We start from the raw sequence: 25707 nt of genomic DNA, 5'->3' as shown, positions 1-25707 counted from the left end.
GAGACTCAAAGTCTCCTTTGAATTTACAAAATGAAATTTCAATACATAGAATATTTCTTTAACACTGAAGGTGTTTCAAACATGAGATAACTTTTCTCCTTTCCCTGCACTGCCCTCAATACTTGAAAGCATGAAGACTAAACCCCTATTATGGAAAGAAATACAGCAAGGGTTTAACACAAGAAATGCCCATGAGGGGTGAAACATCTTCACCTGGCCTGAAAGATTTTGCTGGCGCCAAGTGAGCCTTCCTGGTCCACCGCTGCAAAGGCACCCTCTTGTCACATTTATTCCGACTGCTGCAAAGCACGACACTAAATTAAAACCATTTCAAATAAGCAGAGTGAGAGAACATAGTCACAGCTTGCATCCAATTAAATATACAAGGTAATTGTGTGGAATGTGAGGTGGTATTTCTGTATGACAACTGAGCATTCTGATTAAATGAGCATGTTCCCTTTTAATGAAAAAAAGGGGATTCCGCTTCATCAGAAATTGTTGCAGGCGGCTGAATAGTTTGCATTTTGTGATGTATGGGTGTCACTGAGACTTCAGGAGTCAGAAAAGGGTTGTGCACAGGACACAATGGGCTTGGAGAACAGTCCACCATCAAACACATAGCAGAGGTTAAATACATGAGTTCATGCCGCATTGACAGAATTAATTTTATCCTGTTTAGGGGTGTTCCCCCCCCCCCAGTTTTATATTTACAGATCATATTTTCATCCTTATACAATAATTAACATAAAAAAGAATTTCCTCCTGTTTTGATGTTTTATAATGTACGTTGCTGTTTTTAATGTACTTGCTTGTGAGCCACCCTGGCATCTATGGATAAATGGTGGTATCGAAAAGTAGCTTCATTTGTGAAATACAGTAATATAAAAAAATGATTGCTTAGGAGATTTGTAGCCTCCATCCTAATATGGCAAGGGTTATAGCCTGCACCAAGAGAGAGAGAGTGTTGCTAACCAGACAGTTTAGCCGCTCCTGTGTGGTCCTCGCAGCTACCAAGTGGAAATCTGTTTTTCCTAGCTGTCTCTTCTAAGCAGCCCTCTGTATAGAACCATAGAATTGTAGAGTTGGAGGGGACCCCGAGGGTCATATAGTCCAAGCCCCTGCAAGGCAGGAATGTCAACATGCTGTCCCGATTTGAAATCATACTGGACCCTGCTTAGCTTTGCATACATGCTAGCAGTTTTATTGGTGCACCACTAGGAGCGGTTATGACCTTTTGGGGTTTGTGGACCCATTTGCAATCCAGATGCAATTGTGGACATCACACAAGCACTGTAATGATAGAATACTACTTATAAGACTAATTTCAGCAGGAGGGAGGGACTCTGTGGGCTCCAGGGTCTGTAACTGTGTCTGTGAATAAATTAACTGTGTTAGTGAACACTTTGCAACTTAGTTCCAAGTAAGTGTTTGTAGGATTACCAGTACTTCCTCACCCATTCAATTCCCTGCACTGAGTTGTGTACTAAGGCAGCTAAATCTGAGGTAGCAAATTTACATTTTCTTCAGGTTCTGGTAACTAAGAACTAGGTTTCAGTTTCCCAGGCTGACCTTTTCAACCTCCCGGCTTCTAAACAGGAAGCAATCATTTTATAACCAAGCTGAAAAAAATACAAAGTGGCTGAATAGTTCCATTCCTTAATGCTTAATGTGGAATACAGTGGTACCTCAGGTTAAGAACTTGATTCGTTCCAGGGGTCCGTTCTTGACCTGAAACTGTTCTTAGCCTGAAGCACCACTTTAGCTAATGGGGCCTCCTGCTGCCACCACGAGATTTCTGTTCTCATCCTGAAGCAAAGTTCTTAACCCAAGGTACTGTTTCTGGGTTAGCAGAGTCTGTAACCTGAAGCGTATGTAACGTGAGGTACCACTGTACCGTAGTTAGTACTGTACTCTCAAAATCTACAGTTGGGAGCATTTCTCTTAAGTAGAGACGGTGGCGATTTTTGCAATAATTGAGCTTGCACTGAAACTGAGTCCTCTTTGCTCACTTGCAGACGGTCATTTGTGAGCCAGTCAGGTTTCATGTAAGTGTTAGCTATATTTATCGGTGCAAATTTCTTTAACTGTAAAATAATAATAATCAAACCAGGTCATTATGACTGCACAACTCATTTCAGTGTCAGACCTGTTTTAATACTGAAATGTGTGTTCTCTTGAATTATGTGTAACTGAGCTGATGACAACAGCCATTAACATTCCTTGTTGCTTTTCTAATCCTGTTTCCTACCATGATTGGGGGAAGGGGGATAGTAAAGCTGAATTTTGTAGCTCAGGATTGTTGTTTTTTCTAAAAGCCATAAACACAGAAATACATGGACACACGGTTTGCCATGCAGTAGAAGATGTCATTGCCACATCTGTGCCATTTCTCTCACTAACAGCTAATAATAAAAACAATACAACCTATATACATTATCAGGCTAACCAGAAATCCATTCCTAACCATGCCTAAAGGTAAAGGGACCCCTGACCATTAGGTCCAGTCGGGGCCAACTCGGGTTGCGGCGCTCATCTCGCTTTATTGGCCGAGGGAGCCGGCGTACAGCTTCCAGGTCATGTGACCAGCATGACTAAGCCGCTTCTGGTGAACCAGAGAAGCGCACAGAAACACCGTTTACCTTACCTTCTACTTGCACTTTGATGTGCTTTCGAACTGCTAGGTTGGCAGGAGCTGGGACTGAACAACGGGAGCTCACCCCATCGCGGGGAATCGAACCGCTGACCTTCTGATCGGCAAGCCCTAGGCTCTGTGGTTTAGACCACAGCTACTCATCAATAAATCCAATTTAAATCAAAAGCACATCAAACTGCAAGTAGATAAATAGGTAACGCTCTGGCGGGAAGGTAAACAGCATTTCTGTGTGCTGCTCTGGTTCGTGAGAAATGGCTTAGTCCTGCTGGCCACATGACCCGGAAGCTGTCTGTGGACAAACGTCGGCTCCCTTGGCCAGTAAAGCGAGATGAGCACCACAACCCCAGAGTTGTCTGCGACTAGACTTAATGGTCAGGGGTCCCTTTACCTTTACTTTTACCTTTACCAGGTAAGATTCCATCCATACTCCTGAAGATGTTTTACACCCAACGCCTGAATGAGTGTAGCCACAAGGCAAAGAAGGTTTAGCATCAGAGTTTACTTTCTCCTAGATGAGCTACCTTCCCAGGTTGACAAGCCCCATCTGCCGCTCAGTTCCCTCTACAGCACGTGCAGAAACTGCCTTCTTGACCATTGGACCCACTATTGGCTTCATCGTCTCAATCTGCCAGTGCCTGTATTCACATGCAGAAGTACGCTGTTGCTTTTGCGGCTAGGACCACAGGGTTGCTCTCTGCAAATCTGCTTCATATGGCTACAGAAAAGACCGTCCTTCAGAAAAACACTTCACTGTCAGAATTCAAAGTAAGCGTCCACATTTTCCTCCTTAAACGAATCTGCCTTTCTGCTTCATGGCTCCAGGGTTTCTAACTAAAAGCACTTCATGTCAGTGTCGCTGTACCAGTGAAGCCTTATTCTGTCCTCATGGGGGTAACACAATAGTAAAGGATAAGAAACGTCATAGGGTGCCGTTCTATAGATCATGCTTCAATGCAAAACTTATGAGTCAATGTTTCCAACAGAACTAAACAAAGATGCCTTTCGGTTTTCGCAGTTCTTCTACCAGCTTACTCTCTGGTTTCCACAGTGACGAGGATGTCCAGGAAATGTTTGTCAGAACAATCTCCAGGAAGAGTTAAGATCAGCCAGCAGGGAAGTGTTATTGTTCCATAGCCTGCTGCAAACAAGTGACAGAGACTTGTCCATATTTGCTTGGTTCATATAAGGGAAAGGAAAAAGGAAAAAAAGCACCAACCCTCTCCTTTGCTGTACAACATTAAAATGTGTCTGGCTGCACCTGATGATAGACAGCTGAATACGGTGGGTTAGTTTTTCCAAGAAAGTAGCTGGCCACTTTTGTTGATACAGGCAACCCTCATTTTGCATGGGGGTTACATTCCAGACCCCCGTGAGCATCAGTGAGGACTGCATAAATTGTTCCTCCCGCCTGCGTTCTGCCCCACCCCTATTCTGCCCTTTTAATGACATTTTAGGGACCAATTTGTGGGACCAATTTCAATGGTCTGCCCCCGTCCCTTAAAGGATCCAAATGGCTTCCAGAGAGTGGTAGGGGATGTCATGCTGATGGCCTCTCAGCTGATTTCCTGGAGGTGTACTTGTAGAATTTGCTGTCAGCTGCCAAACTGACTTGCTACCCACTTTAGGTCCTTGTGCACCGTAATGCCAGGAGGGGCTGCATTTGCTCTTCTGCTTCAGGCAGCAAAATGCCTGGGGCCAGCCAGGGGGCCCTCTTCTTAGGTGAAGAGCATCTTCTCTAAGCCCCAATAACTCCCTCCTTCAAAACCCTTGAGAAGGTTTTCTAGGTGTCAGGAGGCAATTCCTAACCATTAGCTCTCATCCTAGGCTTTTAGCATAACCGGGAGCTGTGGCTTGAAGAAGTATTACGCTCATTCTGAAAAAGGAAACATTGCTTCATTTTACCTCAGTTTTTCTCCACTGGAAGGACAACTGGGGGAAAAGGGTTTCTTCCCCCAGGTTTTCTGGTCCATCCCCCTGGCCTGGGCCTTTTTGTCTGAAATTGCTAAGCAGCAACAGTTAACAAACCTGGACGTCAGACTAAGCAAGCACATGAGCTCATTATGGTTAGAGGAATTATATTTCAATTGCAGCAATTGTTTCTAAGTTTGCACCTTTACATATATGTTACCGTATGCAAACTGGTGTTCTCTATTCAGTAATGCTCAACTGACATTTAGAGAAAATCTCTCAGAGCTGCCTATCTAGGTGCAGAGACGTTTACTTTGAATTTTACACACCATGATGGAGTGGGCAAGCTTCATCTACATGTTCTGCAGCCTCTGTTTTTATCCAGGGCAATCAAACATGCACGCTTTCCAATATATGTTTTCGGAAAACACACCTGACAAGCCAGAAGTAAAACTACTTCTGTACCAGTTTGAATTCAGAACTGCATTTGTGCCTAACATTCTAAATACTAATGTAATTATATTCAGGGGGTGCAGGGCTGAAACCAACAGGTGTTTGAAACCAGAATGAGGGGGGATGGGTGTTTGCTTCTGAGCCTTTCAGAACAAACTGTTCTGAAAGCTGTAAGGTTATTCTTGCCTCAGCTATCAAAGAGAAACATGGGCAACCTACCAAAAAATAATAATGCAACAACTTAATCTTACCAGAATCTAGTTATCAGTGAAGCTGAGAATCCCTATGTGGGCTATACCATTTCAAAGTACAGGTTGGAGATTGTCCAGCAATGACCCTGTGTCCTATATTTCCAAACAGACACAACATCCCTTCCCCATAGAAAACTGGATTTCAGAGAGAGTGGTTCTAGCCTAGTTGTCACACTAGTTTTCTAGCAGCAAGGAGATTTGAGGGGTGGTTTTTTTGGTATGGAGAAACATTGTATGTGGGGAAGAAATAAGATCCCCATCATATTGAGAACTAAGACCAAAATACTGTTTTTTACAATCAGAAAATGTGATGTTTCTCTTGAAGTTGTGAAGGGAAAATTAACACAAATCAAACAGAAGTCAGATATATAATCTATAATACATAATACATTATATAATCTTATAGTATGTTATAATCTATAATACACATTTGGATTTGCCTACACTAGGTACTAGAGTTGTATCCTTACTGAATACTGAATACTGAATACTGATTTGTGTAGGGTTTACTCCTTAGCCTTTTCTTCACCCAAATATATCCACAAGACAGTGGAGGTTTAGGATCAGAGCTTTCCTTCTGGGCTACCTTCCCAGGTTGATGAGCCCCATCTGCACCTCACTTCCAGCATGTGCAGAAGCTGACTTCTTGACCACTGGATCCACTCTTGGTCTCACCTGTCCCATCCACAAGAGCCTGTCTTCGCATGCAGGGGAGGTCCCTAACTCACTGAGGGTTTGAGACCCATCAGCTACCCTCACCTGGTTTAGCCAGCCAGTCGAATCTGTTGCTGGGGCGTGGTCCCTGAGGAATTCTAACAGCTTCAAGAAGCCACAGGTGAGGGTTGAGTGCAGGATGGGGACCAAAGGTGGACAACCAAGGCCAGAAGGAGCATGATATGTCCCCCACCAGAGGTACTACCCCACCAGCACCCCATACACCACAGGGTGTGATATAAACACAATAAAGTAAATGAATAATGACTTAGCAGGGACCAATATTAACTTAGGGCAGTATTGATTGTTTTTATTCAGGCTGCTCTGGAATTAATGTCTCATAGGCCTGGATGGGAGAGACAGTTTTTTGTGAAATCTAGGGCACTGTGGACACCTTGCCAACAAAGGTCTGTATTATTAAAGCTATGGTTTTCCCAGTAGTGATGTATGGAAGTAAGAGCTGGACCATAAAGAAGGCTGATTGCCAAAGAATTGATGCTTTTGAATTATGGTGCTGGAGGAGACTCTTGAGAGTCCCATGGACTGCAAGAAGATCAAACCTCTCCATCCTTAAGGAACTCAGCCCTGAGTGCTCACTGGAAGGACAGATCGTGAAGCTGAGGCTCCAAGACTTTGGCCACCTCATGAGAAGAGAAGACTCCCTGGAAAAGACCCTGATGTTGGGAAAGATGGAGGACACAAGGAGAAGGGGACGACAGAGGACGAGATGGTTGGACAGTGTTCTCAAAGCTACGAACATGAGTTTGACCAAACTGTGGGAGGCAGTGGAAGACAGGAGTGCCTGGCGTGCTCTGGTCCAGGGGGTCAGGAAGAGTCGGACATGACTAAATGACTAAACAACAACAACAGTGCACTGTGGTGGTCGTGTTAGTATCATCTTAATCAGGGCTGGATTTAGGTTTGATGAGGCCCTAAGCTACTGAAGGTAATGGGCCCTTTCTATGTCCAGCTGTCCTTTGTCAACAACAAATTGTTGCTGTTTTTTGTGTTGAATATATGCTATATGGCAATTTATGGACCTCATAGGTATCTAAAGCCATTTGCACATGTTGCTATGCAACCAGTCCATGCAGAATGCAGGCACCCTATATATAGAAAGGAGCAAACTGGTGATATTTTAGGGAGCAGGCTAGCAGGCGGGGCCCATTACTTACATCATACAAGCCTACACAACACAAAACACTGTTGCTATATGCAGGATTTATTTTATTTGTTTATTATCTTATATTTTGGAAATGTACATCCAGGGTTTTTTTCCTTTAATTTTATTGGGGGGCCCCAAGAGAGTCTGACCAAACTGTGGGAGGCAGTGGAAGACAGGAGTGCCTGGCGTGCTCTGGTCCATGGGGTCACGAAGAGTCGGACATGACTAAATGACTCAACAACAACAACAAGAGAGTGGGGCCCTAAGCTACAGCTTGTTTAGCTTATACGTAAATCTGGCACTGATCTTACAGCTTGTGCTAGGACCAGACAGGAAGCAGCTTGTGCAGTCTCCACCTAATGCTACCTGTGTAAGGAGTTAACAGCCTAGCTGGTAGAAAAAGAAGTCACTAACTACCTTGAGAAGTCAATAGGCAAGCCGGTTCCACATCTTTATCCAACCTAAGATACTAAAGAACTAAAAGGATATTAAATAGTTGGCATTTGAACTGGGCAAGGGGTGCTGGGGGGAATTATAAATTAAGCTGCCATTAGAAAACCCCTTAATGGGGGGTGGGGGAGGAAGAACAACAACAGTCATGTTTAACTTGACAGACTTTATTTTTCACCTTAAGGAAACCAAAATAAGATACGCATTGGTAGCGCTTCGAAAAGCTGCTCATCTGGCAACTGACATTAGGTTTACAATTTAAAGAAATCCATATTTACCAGACATGCGTGGAAAAGGTTTCTTCCAGTGTAAAGAAATGCTACTCTTAAGATTATAGTCCATTTCAACTTTGAGTTCAGCGCTGAGGGGGGCGGGAATCTAAATTTTGCTTTGTTGCTGTAGCCCCCACTTAATACAATCCTTCTTTCTGTTCCTCCCCCTCCCCCAAGACACAGTCATGTGAAAGGAAGCAATCATGCAGTTTGTAGTCTTTACATTAAGAGTAAGTATGTGCCTTGCTCTACAGGCAGATCAATGTATAGGCAGAAGAGCACAGTCAAGAAGCATTCAGGCAGTCTGAAATTACTCAGCAAAAAATGTGTAGAATAGCCAAAAGCAGTTGAAACTGACAAGTCCTTGGCACTCAGATCACAAGCCCTGTACTTCCCCCCTTATCCGTTCTGTTCAACTACTACTTCGCACAAGGCGCTGCTGCCTTCGAACAGCCAGCGACATCTGCATTGCTACAGATAGTGTTTATCTCTGTGTTGCAGAAGTAGCAGTACTAAGAGGAAGAAAACCCTCTGCCCTCTTGAGAAGGGGGCCAAGTACTATTTCACATTAACTCAATGCCATCCAAACACAGTGTGTTTCCCAGGTAAATATTTCCATCACGATCCCACGCCTAACCTTAGCTTAGTTTCCTTTGGGGGGAAACGTACAGAAAGCTCGCCCATTAAGTAGGTGGCCGGCCTTTCGACTATAGGAACACTGTGGACAGACCAAGAGGTTGTTGTTTTTCTTTCACTGCCTTTCGAATTTGATAGACAAATTTCAAGACTTCTGCTGCGACCCACTATTTGCATTTCCCATACCTGTGACAGAACATGGATTCCTTTAACTGGAGTGCAAATTAACATTGCCAACCATAATACTTATCTTTTATACTAGCAATGTGAAGGCCAGGATTGGGGGGAGGGACATGTGTTCCCCCAATTTTTCCATTTTTTTCTGTTCCCTTTTAACAGCACTTCTTTGCAGGATCCTTTCTTAAAGGCAGGCTCTTTAAACACCACATGTGAGAAGGCACCTAATTATATACTTTGAGGATTGCGGGGGGGGGGGGGGGGGCGGGGCGGGGCACACAACTGACCTTTGGCCAAAAATATCATTTTTAAATAAATGATTCTTTAAAAAATAATAATTAATGAACCCATTTTTCAAGGGGAATCCCCCTGGAACAAGAAAATCCATGTTATAGAAATCCTCTTCCAGCCCAGGCCATCTACAAGCTTGGAACAATTATTTCAAGTGAGGTTTTTTACCAATTTGTCTTCAACAATACTGCTGTACTCTAGAAATCCCTAACTATGCACACTTACAAGCCAATGGTACAGTACAAAAACATAACAAAGTAAAGCCATCCCAGTTTCCTACTGATCAAACTTGTGACATCAGAGACTTAGGAACATCCTGAAGTTTCAGCTGAACTCGGGGGGGGGCAGGAGCATTCCACATTTCCCTGGCAGGTCAGTCCAAGTATCAGTGGAAAATAATATATTAAACTTAAGTTTCATAACTACCATATATTTTCTAGTACTTTGCTTTTTTAAAAAAAAGCTTGACTTGGGTTGTTAGAATTTCTGCATCATGTAATTTAGGACATCCTTCATTTCTTTAAACTAAAAGGGACAGTTTTGGCAGACGTCATTATCCTCTCCAAACTGAAATTCATCCTTTAGTCCTTCTACAGCAGCAATGAGTCAACTGCTAATTTAAGACTTTCTGAGGGGAAAGAAAATGGCTTCAGTCCTGCATACAGTTCAGAAGCTGCTTCAGTCCTATTGACTTTGAAGAGCCTAATGACATACAGGACTGCAGCTATGATCTTCCACAGTCATATCAGCCTAATCCTCATTATTTGCAAAGGTAACCTAATTCAAACTTCAGAAGACAACATGGCATGGAAGCAATCGAGGAGTTACTACTACTCTGGCTTTGTCCCAACAGTATCTTTCTATCTTCAGGTTTAAGAAGCTTTGGGGAAAAGCATTAGGCCAGTTCCCCCAGTGAGAGGAGAGGAGAGGCAAGGAAACTAGAAAAGATGAGGCCCACTCTATGGGTTGACCAAGGCTATTCAAGGAATGAGGAAAGAGAACCAGGAGCCGTTCAATTGGTGTGAGACCTAGTTGGTGAGGGGGGCTTTGAAAAACAGGAAGCTCAAAATCAGTTACAAGGCAGCCAGGTGGGATGAGACTGGCCGTATGTATCTGCAACGTAGTAGCTGCTGAAGTTTGCATCACTCGTATATGGAGCTGGCTGGTAGTAGCAGGTGACATTGGTGGCATTGGGGATGAGGTTTTGCTCTACCAGCACTCTGAGCGCCAGAAGGGAGATGAGGTTCAGTATCTGCCTTCGCTCGTGTCCCATGAGGCACACCGTACTCTCGTTGACTACTTCACGCAAGGTCATTAGGTAGTCATATTTGCTTCGGTCCTCTTCGGCAAAGTGGTTCAGGAGGTATGTCTCCAGCTTGCGCTTCTGTTCTAGAATGTCTGGAAAGTCTATGAAGAACCTAGAACACATGTAACGCTCCAAGGTTTTTATCTCCTCTTTGTCCATGGGCTTGAAGTCCCTCACAAGCAGATTGCTGTACTTCAAGAGACCTCCTCCTCGAATCTCCTCAGGGTTCTTGGTGGCTATCAGCCTGTTCTTCAGATGATCCAAGGCTGCCTCAAAGTCACCATACATGCTTTCTCCAATCACAGTTGGGTGGAAATGCTCGCACATTGGGTTCTCTGAGCAATCGTAGAATAAGAGCAGAGAGTCTAGTATTATTTGAAAAGAGTCCACGCTAAATTCAAACTGCCGCCTTATACGATCCACAAACTTGAGCTCTACATTCCTGCCATGCTTGTTGAAGAGAGAGATTAGACTCCATCGGTCAATATCGGTGCACACCTTCACCAGCTTCTCAATATAGGCTTCCTTAAGGGTCATGGGGCTAATTTTTACGGTGTTGACACCTTCAGGCAAGAATTTTAAGAGGGACTGCAAAACCACATCTCTAACCAACTGGAACTCGGTCTCACTTGGGAGACATACTTGAAAGATAAGGTCTAGATCCTTGCAACCCAGTCCATTGTCTTTGACCAAGACGTGACCTGCCACGGAACCATTCAGACGGACGTCGTGCACCTTAATGTTTGCTTCACTTAGCCTGCGGCGAACAGTTTGGACAATATCCTTCAGAGTTATTTTCAGAGTCGGAAAGTTGCCTCTTCCGTGAATTGGCACCACCTCGGACAGGACCTCATGAAGACGGCTGACCTGATCCCAGCTGAGCACACTGCGGGACAAGGAATCAGCATTTGGTTTGTTGTCTGCCATTGTAGATTGATCTTTTAAGTAACTAAAAAAAAAGAAAGGGGGGGGAAGGAAGAGAACATGTTAATCAGACCGTCCAGTTACACCAACAGGGTACAGCAAATATGAGAGACTGCAGTTGGTTTGGGAAGCCCTTCATGGAAAGAGCTAGGAGCCTGGCAACTTATTCTGCGCACCACCAGACTTGCTGTGGTTCACAGGTTCAGTCCTAGTCGCCCAGGTTGGCTCCATTAATACCAATGGAAGGATGGACTGTGTTGACCTTCCTTTGTAGTCAGTTTATCTGCAGTATATTCTAAGCTTTTATATTTTATCTTCCAAGCTTTCTAAATGTTCAAAGCAGCAAATGCAAGTACTGCTCATTTGTTGTGAGGAATACAAACACCTTCCTTTAAAATACTCTGAATATAGAATAGGGTTGTACCTTAGATTTATGGTCTCATTACCTTTTCTGTCTATTCCCCCCCCCCCCATTATCCCACACCACCACCACCCCTCCCTCCCTCCCTCCCTCCCTCACCACACAAATATCTATATTCCGGGTTTAGTTACTATGGCTGAGTTCTTTGGAGTTTGAGCATTCTCTACCACACAACTACTGCACAAGGGCAGTTTCTAGAGAGCCCCAGTCAACGATCCAGAGCTCATTATTTTACTAAGATGCAGAAGTCCACATACCACAACATCTTGACAGGAAGAATACCTGACGACACAGAGAGGACCTCTCCTCTTTTCTCCCACACCCTATTTTATTATAATTATAATGTCCAACCACAGTATGGTGGTGGTGGTGTTTTGCTCCAAATGTTGCTTTTAAAACCTTTGAAATATTTTAAAGAGGGAAACTGGTGTTGGGTGCCCTCTCCAAAGGACCTGCTACTTGGAAAAAATATATTTTAGTAACCTTGTTGCCAGTCAGACGATTAGGCTCTAGATTGGGCACAGGGACAAAATCAATATACATGCTAAACCCTCTCCCCCTTCACAGGTGCAGGCAAATGAACACTGGACGTGCAATGCACATGGACTGCCATTTTACATGCTACTGCTAGTTTGAACCAACCAATCCAGCATGTCATAGAGACGAGGCTTCACCAATGTGTACTGTAATGGCAATGCCAGAGATGTATGTTCAGGCAGTGATCCTTTGCACAATGTTAGAAGTTCTTAGAAGCAGAGGGTAATGCAGCTTTCCAATACTTGGTAGCTGAACACAGGGGAGGTAGAACAACTGTTATACCCAACTGTGGCTTGCAAGTCTTATTTAAAGGTAAAGGGACCCCTGAATATTAGGTCCAATCGTGGCCCACTCTGGGGTTGCGGCACTCATCTCGCTTTATTGGCCGAGGGAGCCGGCGTACAGCTTCCGGGTCATGTGGCCAGCAGGACTAAGCCGCTTCTGGCGAACCAGAGCAGCGCATGGAAACGCCGTTTACCTTCCCGCCAGAGTGGTATCTATTTATCTACTTGCAGCTTTCGAACTGCTAGGCTGGCAGGAGCAGGGACCGGGCAATGGGAGCTCACCCCATCGTGGGGATTTGAACCGCCAACCTTCTGATCGGAAAGTCCTAGGCTCTGTGGTTTAACCCACATGGCTAATTTAGGCAGGGGGGAATAAGAGCAAGGAAGAAACCCTAATGTCTATATGGGTGCTAGGTACACAAATGGGATGCCTTTCCCTGCCTCTTAACCACTCCCAGTCACACCTAGGAAACGGCAACAGTTCTCTATGTAGCCAGACCCTCAAAAGAGGGCTGGTTAGTGGCCGAAGCAAAAGGCTAGTGAGACCCAGAAACAAGATGCAGGGGAAACAGGAGGCAGCCTTTTTAGGAACAAAAGGGGGGAAGCCAAGAGACTTACGGCCCTGAGATCAGTGGCGTAGCGTGGGTTGTCAGCACCCGGGGCAAGGCAAGTAATTTGCACCCCCTAACCCATGGATTTGTGCCCCTAACCCTAACCCCCAGATGTTGCGCCCGGTGTGGCCGGGCCCCCCCTGCACCCCCCACGCTACGCCACTGCCTGAGATATCAACATATTAGTGTGCAAGCTTTGCCCACTCCGTCATAATTTCTGTTCACAACCAGGCAAGTTTCAGAACTCTTTTCAGGGCATTTTCGAAATTAGAAAAACGAACAGGAACGGAGTGGCAGGTGCCTTCCTTAACTGCCATGGTAAAACAAAACAACCCCCCCCCACACACACACCTACAAGCTTTCTATCACATGTGGCCTGTGCCCCCCGTGGGAAAAGGAATCAAAGTTGGAAGGGGCACCCAGAGTCATCTAGTCCACCCCCACATGCAGGAATTTTAACAGACTGGCCCTCATCCAATTTGAAACCATACCAGACCCGGCTTAGTCTTGAATGTGTGCTAACAGTTTTATTGCATTAGTTTAGTTACATATTTCAACCAGACCTAGTGATAGGACACCCAATAACAACATGGAAACTTTTTCTGGTGTTTCCAAGGCAGTTTTGCAATGTCTTTGTGATTAAGTTTGTGCCTCCAGCAACATGTGGAGCGTCCCAGGTTCCCCACTCTGAACTAAAGACAAGTACCCATCATGAACTTTTCTTGGTCTCTTCTCCACACCCCTTTTCTATTTAACTTGGTGTGAAGAAAAGATATATGCAAGGGGGCTGTGAAACGCAAGAACTTGCTTGCGGTTTTGAGCTGACCTTAAGACACTGTCACTACTGGGGCTTCCTCCCCCTTAAAAAACAGGGGGGGGGGACTCCTAACATTATTGCGTGCGTTTACTCAGAAGCATGCCACAGCAATTTCGGTGGCACTTACTCCCAAGTAGATTGCATTTAGGAAAACAAGCCGCATCTTGAAGAATGTGTGTCACAGCAGAGCAAAGGGTTGGAATAAGAACAGACCGCATACGAGTGCAGGGACGGTCGTGCGGATGGGAAGACCCGCAATTTCCCGTGCTTCCTCTATTAAAAACTCCATGCAAGCAGGAATGCGGAGCGAACCAAAGAGCAAAAACCCACGCAACCCCTTCTTTCCCCGATGCGCTAGCTTTCTGCTTGCAGGGAGCGCGCATTAACAGGGCGCAGCAGCTGGGGCTGGGGGCGGCTGGCACCCAGGAGGAGCGCTGGCGTCCCTTCAGCCATCCAAGCTTCCTGCCACTTACTTGGCATATAGAGGCTCAAAGGGGGGGTCGCACCCCCCCCCCAAAAAAAACACCCTCTGTTCCCTATGCCAAATGGGCAAAGCTCAGCTTTCAAGCTGGTAGGGGGAGCTTTCCTCCGGAGAAGGAGAAGAAGGAGAAGGCGAAAGCGGAGCCTCCCTTCGCCTCTGCGCTCCACTCACCAAAGCGCCGCAGGCTCCTCTCCAAAACGCGCAGCAACAGCAGCGGCGGCCAGAGTTTTCTTGCGGGGGGCGCCCTGCGTGTCTAGCTTTATAGAGACCCGCCTTCCATCGGGACCCCGCCCCGCCAGCCGGAGGCGAGGGGAGAAGCTCCCTCCTCGGGTTCCTCCAGCCCAGATCAATTGACTGGGCGTTCCTCTTTCGCTCCGCTGCCAAGCTGGTTTGAAGCCGGAGTAGAGGCTGAGTGAGATCGGAGGAAGCCCAAGCCACCTGCAGGTCTAGTTGGGTTTGGGTTTGTTTTAAAGGAAGGCGCACCTCTGAAATGCAGTTATTTACATAAGCATCCCCACAGGCAACCCAGTGGCTTGAGGTCTTCCCAGCATCCACGCTTTCCCCCGGGTATAGGATGAGACTGCTTCTGTTTCCTGGAGTCTAAGCAGTGATTGGGTGGCCATGAGAAGCAGCAAACATCGGTGGCTGCCTTTGGGATGGGTCGAGGGGAGTGCACGCTGCAGGAATTTTTGATAATTCATGATTCTGTAAATAAATAAATACTTTTCAGATCTAATTTGGGGCTGCCCTCCAGCCAGTCATCCTATGAAATTAACCAGCATCACTTTATATGACTTAAGACTTACTCAGACACCAGATGGTTTTACTTGTACAGGATACTAAGTGCTTTATTAAAGCCGGGGAAAACTCGCAGCTTCTATTTTTAAAGGCATCAATGGCTGATAACGAGAAATGGAGCGGAGGTTTCTGGTCGCACACTCGTGAACATAACTTGTGATTGGTCGTGAATGCACATTAATTGAAAGAGGAGGGGAGGCGATTCCCCAGGAAGAATTAAAGCATGTTAAAATATGTGTTACTTCAGTTGTGAAGCCTATCACACTTCCACCTTAAACAGCTTTTCCGCTGCTGCAAAATGCTAGACTCTAGAGCAAAAAAACCAACCAACAAAAATTCTTTGCCAAACTTATTTGAAAGACGAAAGAAAGAAATACTCTGAGCGCGTGCAGTTTAGCATTTTAAACTCACTTAAGCCACAGCACATTACAGGTATAAAATGGAGCGTGCTTCTGCTACCCTGATGCTAAACACATTTTCATGGGATGAGCACAATTCTGTAGGAAAAGATATGTGTTTAAAATAAAATAAAAGTTCATTTTTTTAAGCTGGAATTGCTGGCAGGTTCAAAGGTGGTGTTATGTAGCACTGAATTGCTTTGATGTATGTATGAACAAATGACACTGCACATACTCATATTAAAAAGGAGTTCTTTATTTCAAACATGCCAATAAACAAGGTGGTGAGCTTATACAGAAACAGCATAAATTCAAACAACGAGCGGTTTTGTCATTAATATTTTTATTTGTTGAAACTGAACGATAACCATAACAAAAGAGTTAAAGAATTAAAATGCAAGTCCTTTAAAATTGTTGCTTCAGTTCCTGTGTATAGACTGCTCCTCAGTGAAGAAAACAGATAACACCTAAATAAGCAGCAAAGGAGCAAAATTAATCGCTGTTCCTTAACCTGATTTCCAGGTACTCAGCTGTCAAGTTATGTCTTTTTTGCAATTTGGGGAAATGATGAGAGATTTAACATTCTTGACTTCAAGAATGTCAGCTATACATGTGGCCAAATAAAACAATGTGATACTTGAGTTTTGGTGTGGTAAGAAATCAAGAGCATCTCTTTAAATGCATTTATAGTCCAATCCTACACATGTATGCTTACTCATAAAGGTAAAGGGACCCCTGACCATTAAGTCCAGTTGTGGCCGACTCTGGGGTTGTGGCGCTCATCTCGCTTTATTGGCCGAGGGAGCCGGCGTACAGCTCCCTGTGGCCAGCATGACTAAGCCGCTTCTAGCGAACCAGAGCAGCGCACGGAAACGGCGTTTACCTTCTCGCTGGAATGGTACCTATTTATCTACTTGCACTTTGATGTGCTTTCGAACTGCTAGGTTGGCAGGAGCAGGGACCGAGCAACGGGAGCTCACCCCGTCGGGGGGATTTGAACCGCCAACCTTCTGATCGGCAAGTCCTAGGCTCTGTGGTTTAACCCACAGCACCACCCGCGTCCCATGCTTACTCATAAGAAAGAGCTATTGTGCTCAAAGGGGCTTAGGTTTGCAACTCTGTCTCCATAGGACCCACAGGAGTGCAAGCCTTTACATATCTTCACAGATGTAAGCCCCACACATTTCCTTGGTACTTACTCCTAGGTAAATGATATATACAGGATTGCAGTCTTACTCCCTAGAAAGTGTTTTTGGGTTGCGGCATAAGGGAAAGAGGACTCTCCACTTTGCAAAAGCTCCCCAGTCCATTAGGAAGAGAAGGGGCGTGGGGGATCTCAGCTTCTATAACTAACACACATACAGAAGCAAAGAAAGCTGATGTTGGTCCTAAAACATTGCCTTATAAGTTCTGACTTTAAATTATCTCCTCTCTTCCCCAGTGATAGCCAGAATCCACCCCCAACTTTCTTGCGCTTTCTTCCCTAGTAGCTCACTCCCCTCTCCTTCCTTCCCAGTTTAACAGGCAGCAAAGGAAGCATCCAGGTTATTTATTTCTTTATAATTATAGTTTGTAGTTGCTGGCATCCGTCTGCCTTGAGAGGCAATGGAAGAGTGCGCCATGGCAGGGTGGGTAAAGTCAAACCACTGGAGAGTCACAGCGTCTGCTGTGGCTGTAGATGAGAGAGACATGTTTCCTTGCAGGTGAGGCAGATGAAAGCAGCCAGCTTTGCTGATATAGATGCGATTCTTTTTTTTTTCTGCACTCCTCCCAGCGGTCATTTCCAGCGGGTTTAAAGTAAGAGTGTAATTTTATTGTCTCGTCTTCATTTTGTAAACCACTTTGAGGGTTTAAAACAATCAAGCGGGGTATAAAGCTTATGAAATAAGTGAGTGAGTGAATGAATGAATGCAGAAAGAAAGAAAGAAAGAAAGAAAGAGAAAGAAAAGAAAGAAAGTGTTAGTTTTAAAGGTACCATGAGACTTCTCTATACAAACCCATTGCTACCACTGCTACCATTGCTACCAATTCAACCTAACCTCACAGGGTTGTTATGCAGATTAAATGAGGAGGGGAAAAACTATGTGCACCACCTTAAGTTCCTTGGAGAGGAAAAAAAGGTGGGATAGAAATGCAAATAATAATAGCCATAATCAGATTATATATATATATATATATATATATATATATAATGCTTCCAGGAATTCTGGGGAAATTAAGATGGCAGTTGGCTGGGTTGCTGCATTGGTTTATGGCTAACTCAATAACAAAATTGGTGGAGGAGGAAGGATGTGATCTTCTGATGCTGATATCAGGCTAGATGCCCCATCACCTGTTCCAAGGTTGTTGTATCGGGGCCCATGGGCTGTGAGAGCCATTTTTCTAACTGCAAAAGAAACAATTGCCTGGCAACAGCTTGTCATAAACTTCTAGAGGACAGCTGCCACCTGAACCCTCTTGCTCTGCAGGTAATAGAAGAGTCCTATAGGTGGCAGATGAGCCTTTAAATTTTGGAGGATACTGCTTCCTTGCAGCTTAAAGGACGGGGCGGGGCGGGGCAGGGAGAGGACCTGACTCCCAAAGCAAGCATCCTTAGGCACATGGTAAAGGTAAAGGTAAAGGGAGCCCTGACCATTAGCTCCAGTCGTGACTGACTCTGGGGTTGTGGCACTCATCTCGCTTTATTAGCCGAGGGAGCCGGCGTACAGCTTCCGGGTCATGTGGCCAGCATGACTAAGCCGCTTCTGGCGAACCAGAGCAGCGCACAGAAATGCCGTTTACCTTCCCGCCGGAGCGGTACTTATTTATCTACTTGCACTTTGACGTGCTTTCGAACTGCTAGGTTGGCAGGAGCAGGGACTGAGCAACGGGAGCTCACCCCATTGCGGGGATTCGAACCGCCGGCCTTCTGATCAGCAAGTCCTAGGCTCTGTGGTTTAACCCACAGCACCACCCGCGTCCCTTTATAAATGGTGTAAAAAATGTTGGAAGGGATTAGCTAAACTAGCCCCACAAGCACTACAGTGGGGAGGGGGTCAGTAGAATTTAGACCACAAACTGCTGATAGATCTCTGAGTTATCAACAAGTGTTTCCGAACCTAATTTCTTTTAACAATAGCATCAAGAAAACGCTTATTTTCCCCTTTTCTAAACCAGGCTATTGGAACAAAGGATGTGGTTTAGGATTGGATTTTTGTATGGAAGGACTGTGAGCTTGTCTGTTGCTGACGACAAACTCCTGGCCCAAACATATGCCCATTGGCATCTTGTTCCTTAATTCAATGCCCACCCCTATTCTGGCACTTACCAGCTTACCTCCTTTCGCTACCCCTAATTGCTCTCTATGCCATCTAACCAATGAAGCGTTACGGAATATTCAAAAGCTTGCATGTTGTTTTATAATATTTTTGTTTGTCTGATGAGTACAGTGATACCTCGGGTTAAGAACTTAATTCGTTCTGGAGGTCCGTTCTTAACCTGAAACTGTTCTTAACCTGAGGTACCTCTTTAGCTAATGGGGCCTCCCGCTGCTGCCGCACGATTTCTGTTCTCATCCTGAAGCAAAGTTCTTTACTCGAGGTACTATTTCTGGGTTAGCGGAGTATGTAACCTGAAGCATCTGTAACCTGAGGTACCACTGTATATCACCATAATATGGATTTTGGATTCTTTTTCTGATTTACAGGATTCCCCCCCCCCCCCGATTTGCTACATCGTTCTAAGGATGAATTATAAAAGACTACTTCCACGATTTATTTGATTCTTAGATTATATATTTTTCGCATTAAACAGAAAAGGTAAACAAACAGGTTTCATTTATTTTATTGGAGTGTGTTATCCCCACTGCAACTATATCTGCATGCAACCAAGGGCAGGACAAAACAGTAAAAATGTAAATTCTGTTACAGAAATGACAGCAGTGGGAGGGTGTGGATGAAACCGAGAAAGAGCTAGTTTATTTGGGGAAGGGTTGAGAGCAAACTCAGTAAACCAGACTGCTGGTTACGGATGCAGGTGTTGAATAAAACGAAAAGGGAGATCAGAGAAAGAAAGAAACAAACACAAAGTAACCAAAAAGCTTTTGGTCTGGAGAAGGAACACTGCTTTTGAACATAAGACCATGTTGCAATGCTGGAACCACATGCTGCAGCCACCTATATATCACTAGAGGCCAAAGATCCAAGTCTCCATGTGCTGTGCTACTCTATTTAAGGGATCGTGTCTGGTTCACATACAGTGGGCACTAAGCTAAGAGGGTGCTGCAACAATAACAAACAAGGTGGAAGGTGAGAGGTGGGGAGGTGCTGAATTTTGGCATCGCACAGAGCGTGGCTTCAATTTTAAAGTCCAAAGTCCGCCACTGAGATCAGGAAGTTGTTCTGATTGATGCCTACCAGGTAAAGCAACAGCAACAAGGCTGAACTAAATAAAAAAATTCCTTCCAGTAGCACCTTAAAGACCAACTAAGTTAGTTCTAGGTATGAGCTTTCGTGTGCATGCACACTTCTTCAGATACACTGAAACAGAAGTCACCAGACCCTTCTATATAGTGAGAAGGTGGGGAGGGGTATTACTCAGAAGGGTGGTGGGATTGGGTGATTGGCAGATAGCTGTGATGAGCCTGTTGAACTAGGCTGCTGAAATGCAGAAGGTTAACCAGGGGGTGGACTTTTTTTGTGAAAGGACAAGCTCTCTGCACGATTTCAGATCTTCAGTCTTCCTGATCGGTTGGCATCTTTCCTGAATCAAATGGCAAAATAGTCCTTAGCCACCAGGGAAACATCTTTAGGAAGAGAATTACCTTTCTTTTTGTAGAGAGAAAGGGATATAGTTCTTGCCAGAAGACTCGCCTCGTTCTTTTTTTAAAACAAAAATTGATTTTTATTAAATTTTCCATTTTAACAATCCAATCAAATCACATTAAATATTCCAAATTATACATTTACATATCAAATAGTCCAAATATTCTGCCAAATTATAATTTTTTTAATGGGACGTTCGAAGGGTTCTGATCATCTCATATCTCTACTGCTTTTTGTAGTCATTTCCAATGGTTCCTCTAATTCTTCCAGTTGTTGACCTTCCTTCTTTCACGGCCTCTGAGTTGTTCCCACAAGCGAGTTGAAACAAGCAATGATGTGTTTCTGTGTGGATTTTACGCCTTGTTCTTTTTTAAGGGCAGCCTCGAACCACTCAGGGAATGGAACAAAACACTAACTTTGAGAATTTGAAAATAATTGTAAGGACCTCAGGCAAACTCAGATGCAAAGTGAATACGGACTTGTCTGAGATGCTTTGTAAATGTTCAGGAAGCAAAAGTATGTTTCATGGATCTCTGGAGGGTTCTTTAGCAAGGAAATTGGGTTCCAAAAGTGGCCACAGAAGGAGATCTAAAGGAAACCCTGTTATTGGTGGGGTAGGGAGTGAGAGAGGAGGCAGATCTCCAGGGTTTTTTAAAGGGCTGGTCATGGAAGGCATGCCCTAGAAGAAAAGGCCTATCCCCATTTATAAGGCAAGATGTGCCCTGGAAGACCATGAGCATCTCATGAGACACATGACACCCCCACCCCACCCAACAAGACCTTTCAACAGAACATGATGATTAGATCGACTCCTCCATCTATCCCTTGAATGAAGTCTGTTCTGGGAGTGATGGGGTTGGTGTTGAGACCATTTTCTGTCCCAGTGGGGCTCTCTACAATGGAAGGGACAACGGCCAGACTGCTCATAACTCCTAGACTGTCAGAAAGAGACCTAGGTAGTGCCAGATTTAGGGCAATATGGGTGGTTCCCCGGCACAGGGCACTGAACCGAAGGGGTGCAAAACCGAGAAAGTCCATGATTGAGAAGATCCATTTGGGGGTGCCAAATTTTGGGCCTGCTCATACTACCAAAGTTGGCCAAATTCCACCCCGTCCTTGGGTTCGGAGGACAAACTGTAAGGCTTCAAGATGCAATAGTCTAATGCAGTGTTTCCCAACCTTGGGTCTCCAGCTGCTTTTGGACTACAACTCCCATCATCCCTAGCTAGCAGTACCAGTGGTCAGGGCTGGTGGGAAATGTAGTCCGAAAACAGCTAGAGACTAAAGGTTGGGAAACACTGATGTAGCTTTGATCCATTTGAGGAATTCAGGGATTATTGTTTCCCCGGCTTCAAGATGCAATAGTCTAATGTAGCTTTGATCCATTTGAGGAATTCAGGGATTATTGTTTCCCCTTCAAAGGTAGGAGGAGGGTGTTGGTCACCTCACGGTGGCTTTCTACAGCGTCCCCCCACCTTTTGAGGCCAGTGGGCTCATCCGGAATTTTGAGAGAGTTCTGTGGGCTCCAGTATTCCTGGTTTATATCACAGAAATGCCTGAAGAACTTTGTTAATAGAGATGCTACCTTTCCTTTCCTTTTAAAAAAATTGTTCCACTTATTTATACAAAGAGCAACAATCAACATTCAACAAGCTTACTACCTGAATCCCCAGCAGAAGCACAAAGTGTCCATTAAATGACCCTAGATCAAACTTTCTTTCAGTTTTTAAATGAAGATTTCATTCCACAAGTTGCAATGTGCTACTGGACGCCTGTAACCATGTTCTATCAATATTGCATTATGTAAGAAAGCTATGCCAAATTGATTGAAAAGTAGCGGTTTCATTGTCTCTTCGACTCTCTTGGACAGGGGCTGTCAATTTGTCCATTAGTTTTAAGCCCTAAAGTTGTAAGATCCAGATCTCAAACAGGTCTACATTTAGCGTCTTCCAATACCTTGCAATAGTAAGCTTTGCTGCAGTTGTCAGGTGAGTAATGAGATCCTTGTGGGAAAGTTGTTGGACAGTTTCTGAATGGTATGATAGGAGTGTTATTTAGGATCCAAAGGGGTATCTTGTTTTGTGATAAGGGCTGCTTCATGAAAAACTTTTTTTCCCCAAACACAAAGACTTTGGGGCATTGCAACCACATGTGAATAAACGAACCACACATAGCTGATACGTTTTTAGTCATTTTAGTTTTCAAAAAGGGTATATATACAATTGGTGCATGATTTTGAGTGTGTTTTCCTGGATTCTTACGGCGACAGATTTGAAGGGGCCTTTAGCCATATTCTGCTTCATAAAGTATAATCTAATGGCTCACCCAGATCTTATCCCTATTGTGCTTTTAAAGTTGTGAGAGGTGACAGCATTTGAGAGTTCAGTGCTCCATAAATTTGGGAAACAAGACCTTTACCTAGTGAATTATAAATGAGCACATTATTTTCAAAAGGAGTCAATTTATGTTATAATGCCTATTTTGGACTCTTTGTTGACTTAGGAAATGCCGGACCTGGTATATTGCAAACCAATTACAGTGGTACCTCGGTTTTCGAACTCGCCTCGGAAGTCGAACATGCCACATGGCTTCTGTATTGAGTTTTCCATATTGAGGCTTCCGTATTGAGTTTTCGGTTTTCAAACGTTTCGGAACTCAAATGGTCTTCCGGAATGGATTACGTTTGAAAACCGAGGTACTACTGTACTTGATACTGCAGTTAATTTTAACACAGATTCTGTAAGACATTGTTGATCTGTATAAAAATATTTAGCCAGAAAATCCCCACTCTGTCCCATTATCCAAATATTTTAATTCTATCTTCATTATTATGGGAAGTTATGGGGTGTTAGGGCAGACCCTCCAAATGTCCCTATCTTCCAGGGACACCCCTGATTTAGAGAAGCCGTCCTGGTTTCAGATTTGATCCCAGAATGCCCCACTTTTCCTTAGGAAATCCCTAAGGAACATCATTGGATAAATGTTGTAGGGTATGGAGTTATCCAACCCCTAAGCCGTCTGAAGGCAATCCTGTATAGGGAAAGTTTTTTTTAATGTTTTACTGTGTTTTTATATATGTTGGAAGCTGCCCAGAGTGACTGGGGCAACCTAGTAAGATGTGTGGGATATAAATAGTAAAATTATCATTATGGAATGGGACGAAGCTATTTTCATCGGAGAAATGTTGGAGGGTATGTTAGGGGAGCGATAGTACCTCTTGTAAGGGACATGTTGTGCTTCTTCTGGGGGAATCTGTCCACCTTTGGTCCCGACCCCGCACTCAGATCTCACTCGACTGTGGCTCATAAAAACTACAGTGGTACCTTGGGTTAAGAACTTAATTCGTTCTGGAGGTCCGTTCTTAACCTGAAACTGTTCTTAACCTGAAGCACCACTTTAGCCAATGGGGCCTCCTGCTGCCGCCATGCCGCCGGAGCCCGATTTCTGTTCTCATCCTGAAGCAAAGTTCTTAACCCGAGGTACTATTTCTGGGTTAGCGGAGTCTGTAACCTGAAGCGTCTGTAACCTGAAGCGTCTGTAACCCGAGGTACCACTATATTGGCATGCGACAGTAGCCACACCCTGGGAATGGCTTCAAGTAGCTGGCTAAACCATGTAATGGTAGTCAATGGGTCTCAAACTCTCAGTGACTTAGGGATTTCCCCTGAATGCGAAGACAGACTCTGGCGTTGAGCAGATGAGACCAAGAGTGGGTCCAATGGTCAGAAAATGTTGAGAACTACACAACTCTGGAGTCTCTAAGAAGTGAGCTGCAGATGGGGCTCATCAACCTGGGAAGGTAGTCCATCTAGGAGAAGGAAAACTCTAATGGGAACCTCCACTGCCTTGTGGGGTGACCTCAGGAGAAGAAAGGTCTAAGGAGTAAACCTGTTATGTACTGAGTTGAATAAGATCAAAAATGCAGCAGTCTGATTGGTCCTAGAACAATAGGATTCAGAATGCAGCAATCTGATTGGTCCTAGAACAATGCAGCAGTATGATTGGTCCACAGGAGCCACCCAATACAGCTCCAGGTGGAAGTGAATCCGCAACCTGATTGGCCTACAGGAGAAGCCCGGAATTAGCCAATCACGGGCAGCCCATTGTGTAAATAATGTATATAAAGCAGATATTTTGGGGGAACTTTCATTCCTCACTACTATGAGCTGAATAAAGAGCATGAAATCCACACTCGACTCCGAGTACAGTGGTGCCCCACAAGACGAACGCCTCGCGAGACGGAAAACCCGCTAGACGAAAGGGTTTTCCGTTTTGGAGGCGCTTCGCAAAACGAATTTCCCTATGGGCTTGCTTTGCAAGACGAAAATGTCTTGCGAGTTCCTGTGGGGTTTCCCCCCTTTGTTTCCCCTTCTCCTAAGCCGCTAAGCCGCTTATCAGCTGATCCGCTGATAAGCCGCTAAACCGCTAATAGCGCTAATCCGCTAAGCTGTCAATGGGCTTCACTATACGAAGAGCCTCACGGAACGGATTAATTTCGTCTTGCGAGGCACCACTGTATATTTCAAAACCCTACACAAATCCACAGTGGAGTCCCTCAGATGGTTGGGTGGCGCCTTGTACACCTCTTTCCGGCAACTCCTGCATCCAAGCTGGTGCCAGACCTGTTGCTCTGCTTTCCTTTGGACCCCATCAGCAAGGGGTCTGTGCAGCCCAGCACCTCCATACGCACTGCCCAGGCATGTGCCCCGGGGAAGTCACTTTGTTGCTGCTATGCAGCGGCTTGACTTCACCTCCCGACGCACACTCCACTGACTCTCAAGACAGATGCCAACAATATTCGTTAGAAAATGATCAGTGATAAATGAATAACATCACAGGCAATATCAGAGGGGCTGATTTGAAAGCCACTCTTTCCAGACCCTGTGGTTAGAAGAAAGTACAGTGGACACTCGGGTTGCGAACGTGATCCGTGGGGGAGGCACGTTCACAACCCGCAGTGTTCGCAACCCGCAGTTCTGTTTCTGCGCACGCACGGGTTGCTATTCGGTGCTCTGGTGCTTTTGCATATGTGGAAAGCACAATTCAGTGTTACAGCGCATGCACGAGCGCTGAAACCCGGATGTAACCCATTCCGGTACTTCCGGGTTCAGTGCGGTGTACAACCCGAAAATATGCAACCTGAAGCGTCTGTAAAGGATTAAGTAAATCATCTAAGAACAATGTAGTTTATGGGAAATATATTTAGTTGCCAAGTGAAAATGCTCCTCTTCAGATAGGCCTTGGACTGATTAACGCCCTATATTCTTTTAGATGTGTTTGTGGGAAGGAGGGGAGTTATTGTTTTGTTTTGACTCTTCTTTTTATGATGTTTTTTGTGTTTGTATTTTGCACTTTTAT

General features: G+C 44.7%; 1 protein-coding gene across 1 annotated transcript; it reads right to left on the bottom strand.

The window, feature by feature from the left end:
• Positions 1–8124: 8124 nt before the first annotated feature.
• On the bottom strand, positions 8125–14697 carry TENT5C (terminal nucleotidyltransferase 5C). The gene is made up of 2 exons (XM_079960356.1): positions 14523–14697; positions 8125–11225 (listed from the first exon to the last, which is right to left on the bottom strand). Exon 2 carries the CDS (start codon positions 11201–11203, stop codon positions 10040–10042), a length of 1164 nt encoding a protein of 387 aa, XP_079816482.1. The 5' UTR covers positions 11204–11225; positions 14523–14697; the 3' UTR covers positions 8125–10039.
• Positions 14698–25707: the final 11010 nt, after the last annotated feature.

This window comes from Podarcis cretensis, assembly GCF_951804945.1.
Source record: "Podarcis cretensis genome assembly, chromosome: 17".
Taxonomy (NCBI): Eukaryota; Metazoa; Chordata; class Lepidosauria; order Squamata; family Lacertidae; genus Podarcis; species Podarcis cretensis.
This window is presented reverse-complemented; position numbering and strand designations above follow the sequence as displayed.

What these genes read in the sequence shown, in the direction of transcription:
- TENT5C (XM_079960356.1), bottom strand. Translation starts at nt 11,203, where the DNA reads ATGGCAGACAACAAACCAAATGCTGATTCCTTGTCCCGCAGTGTGCTC.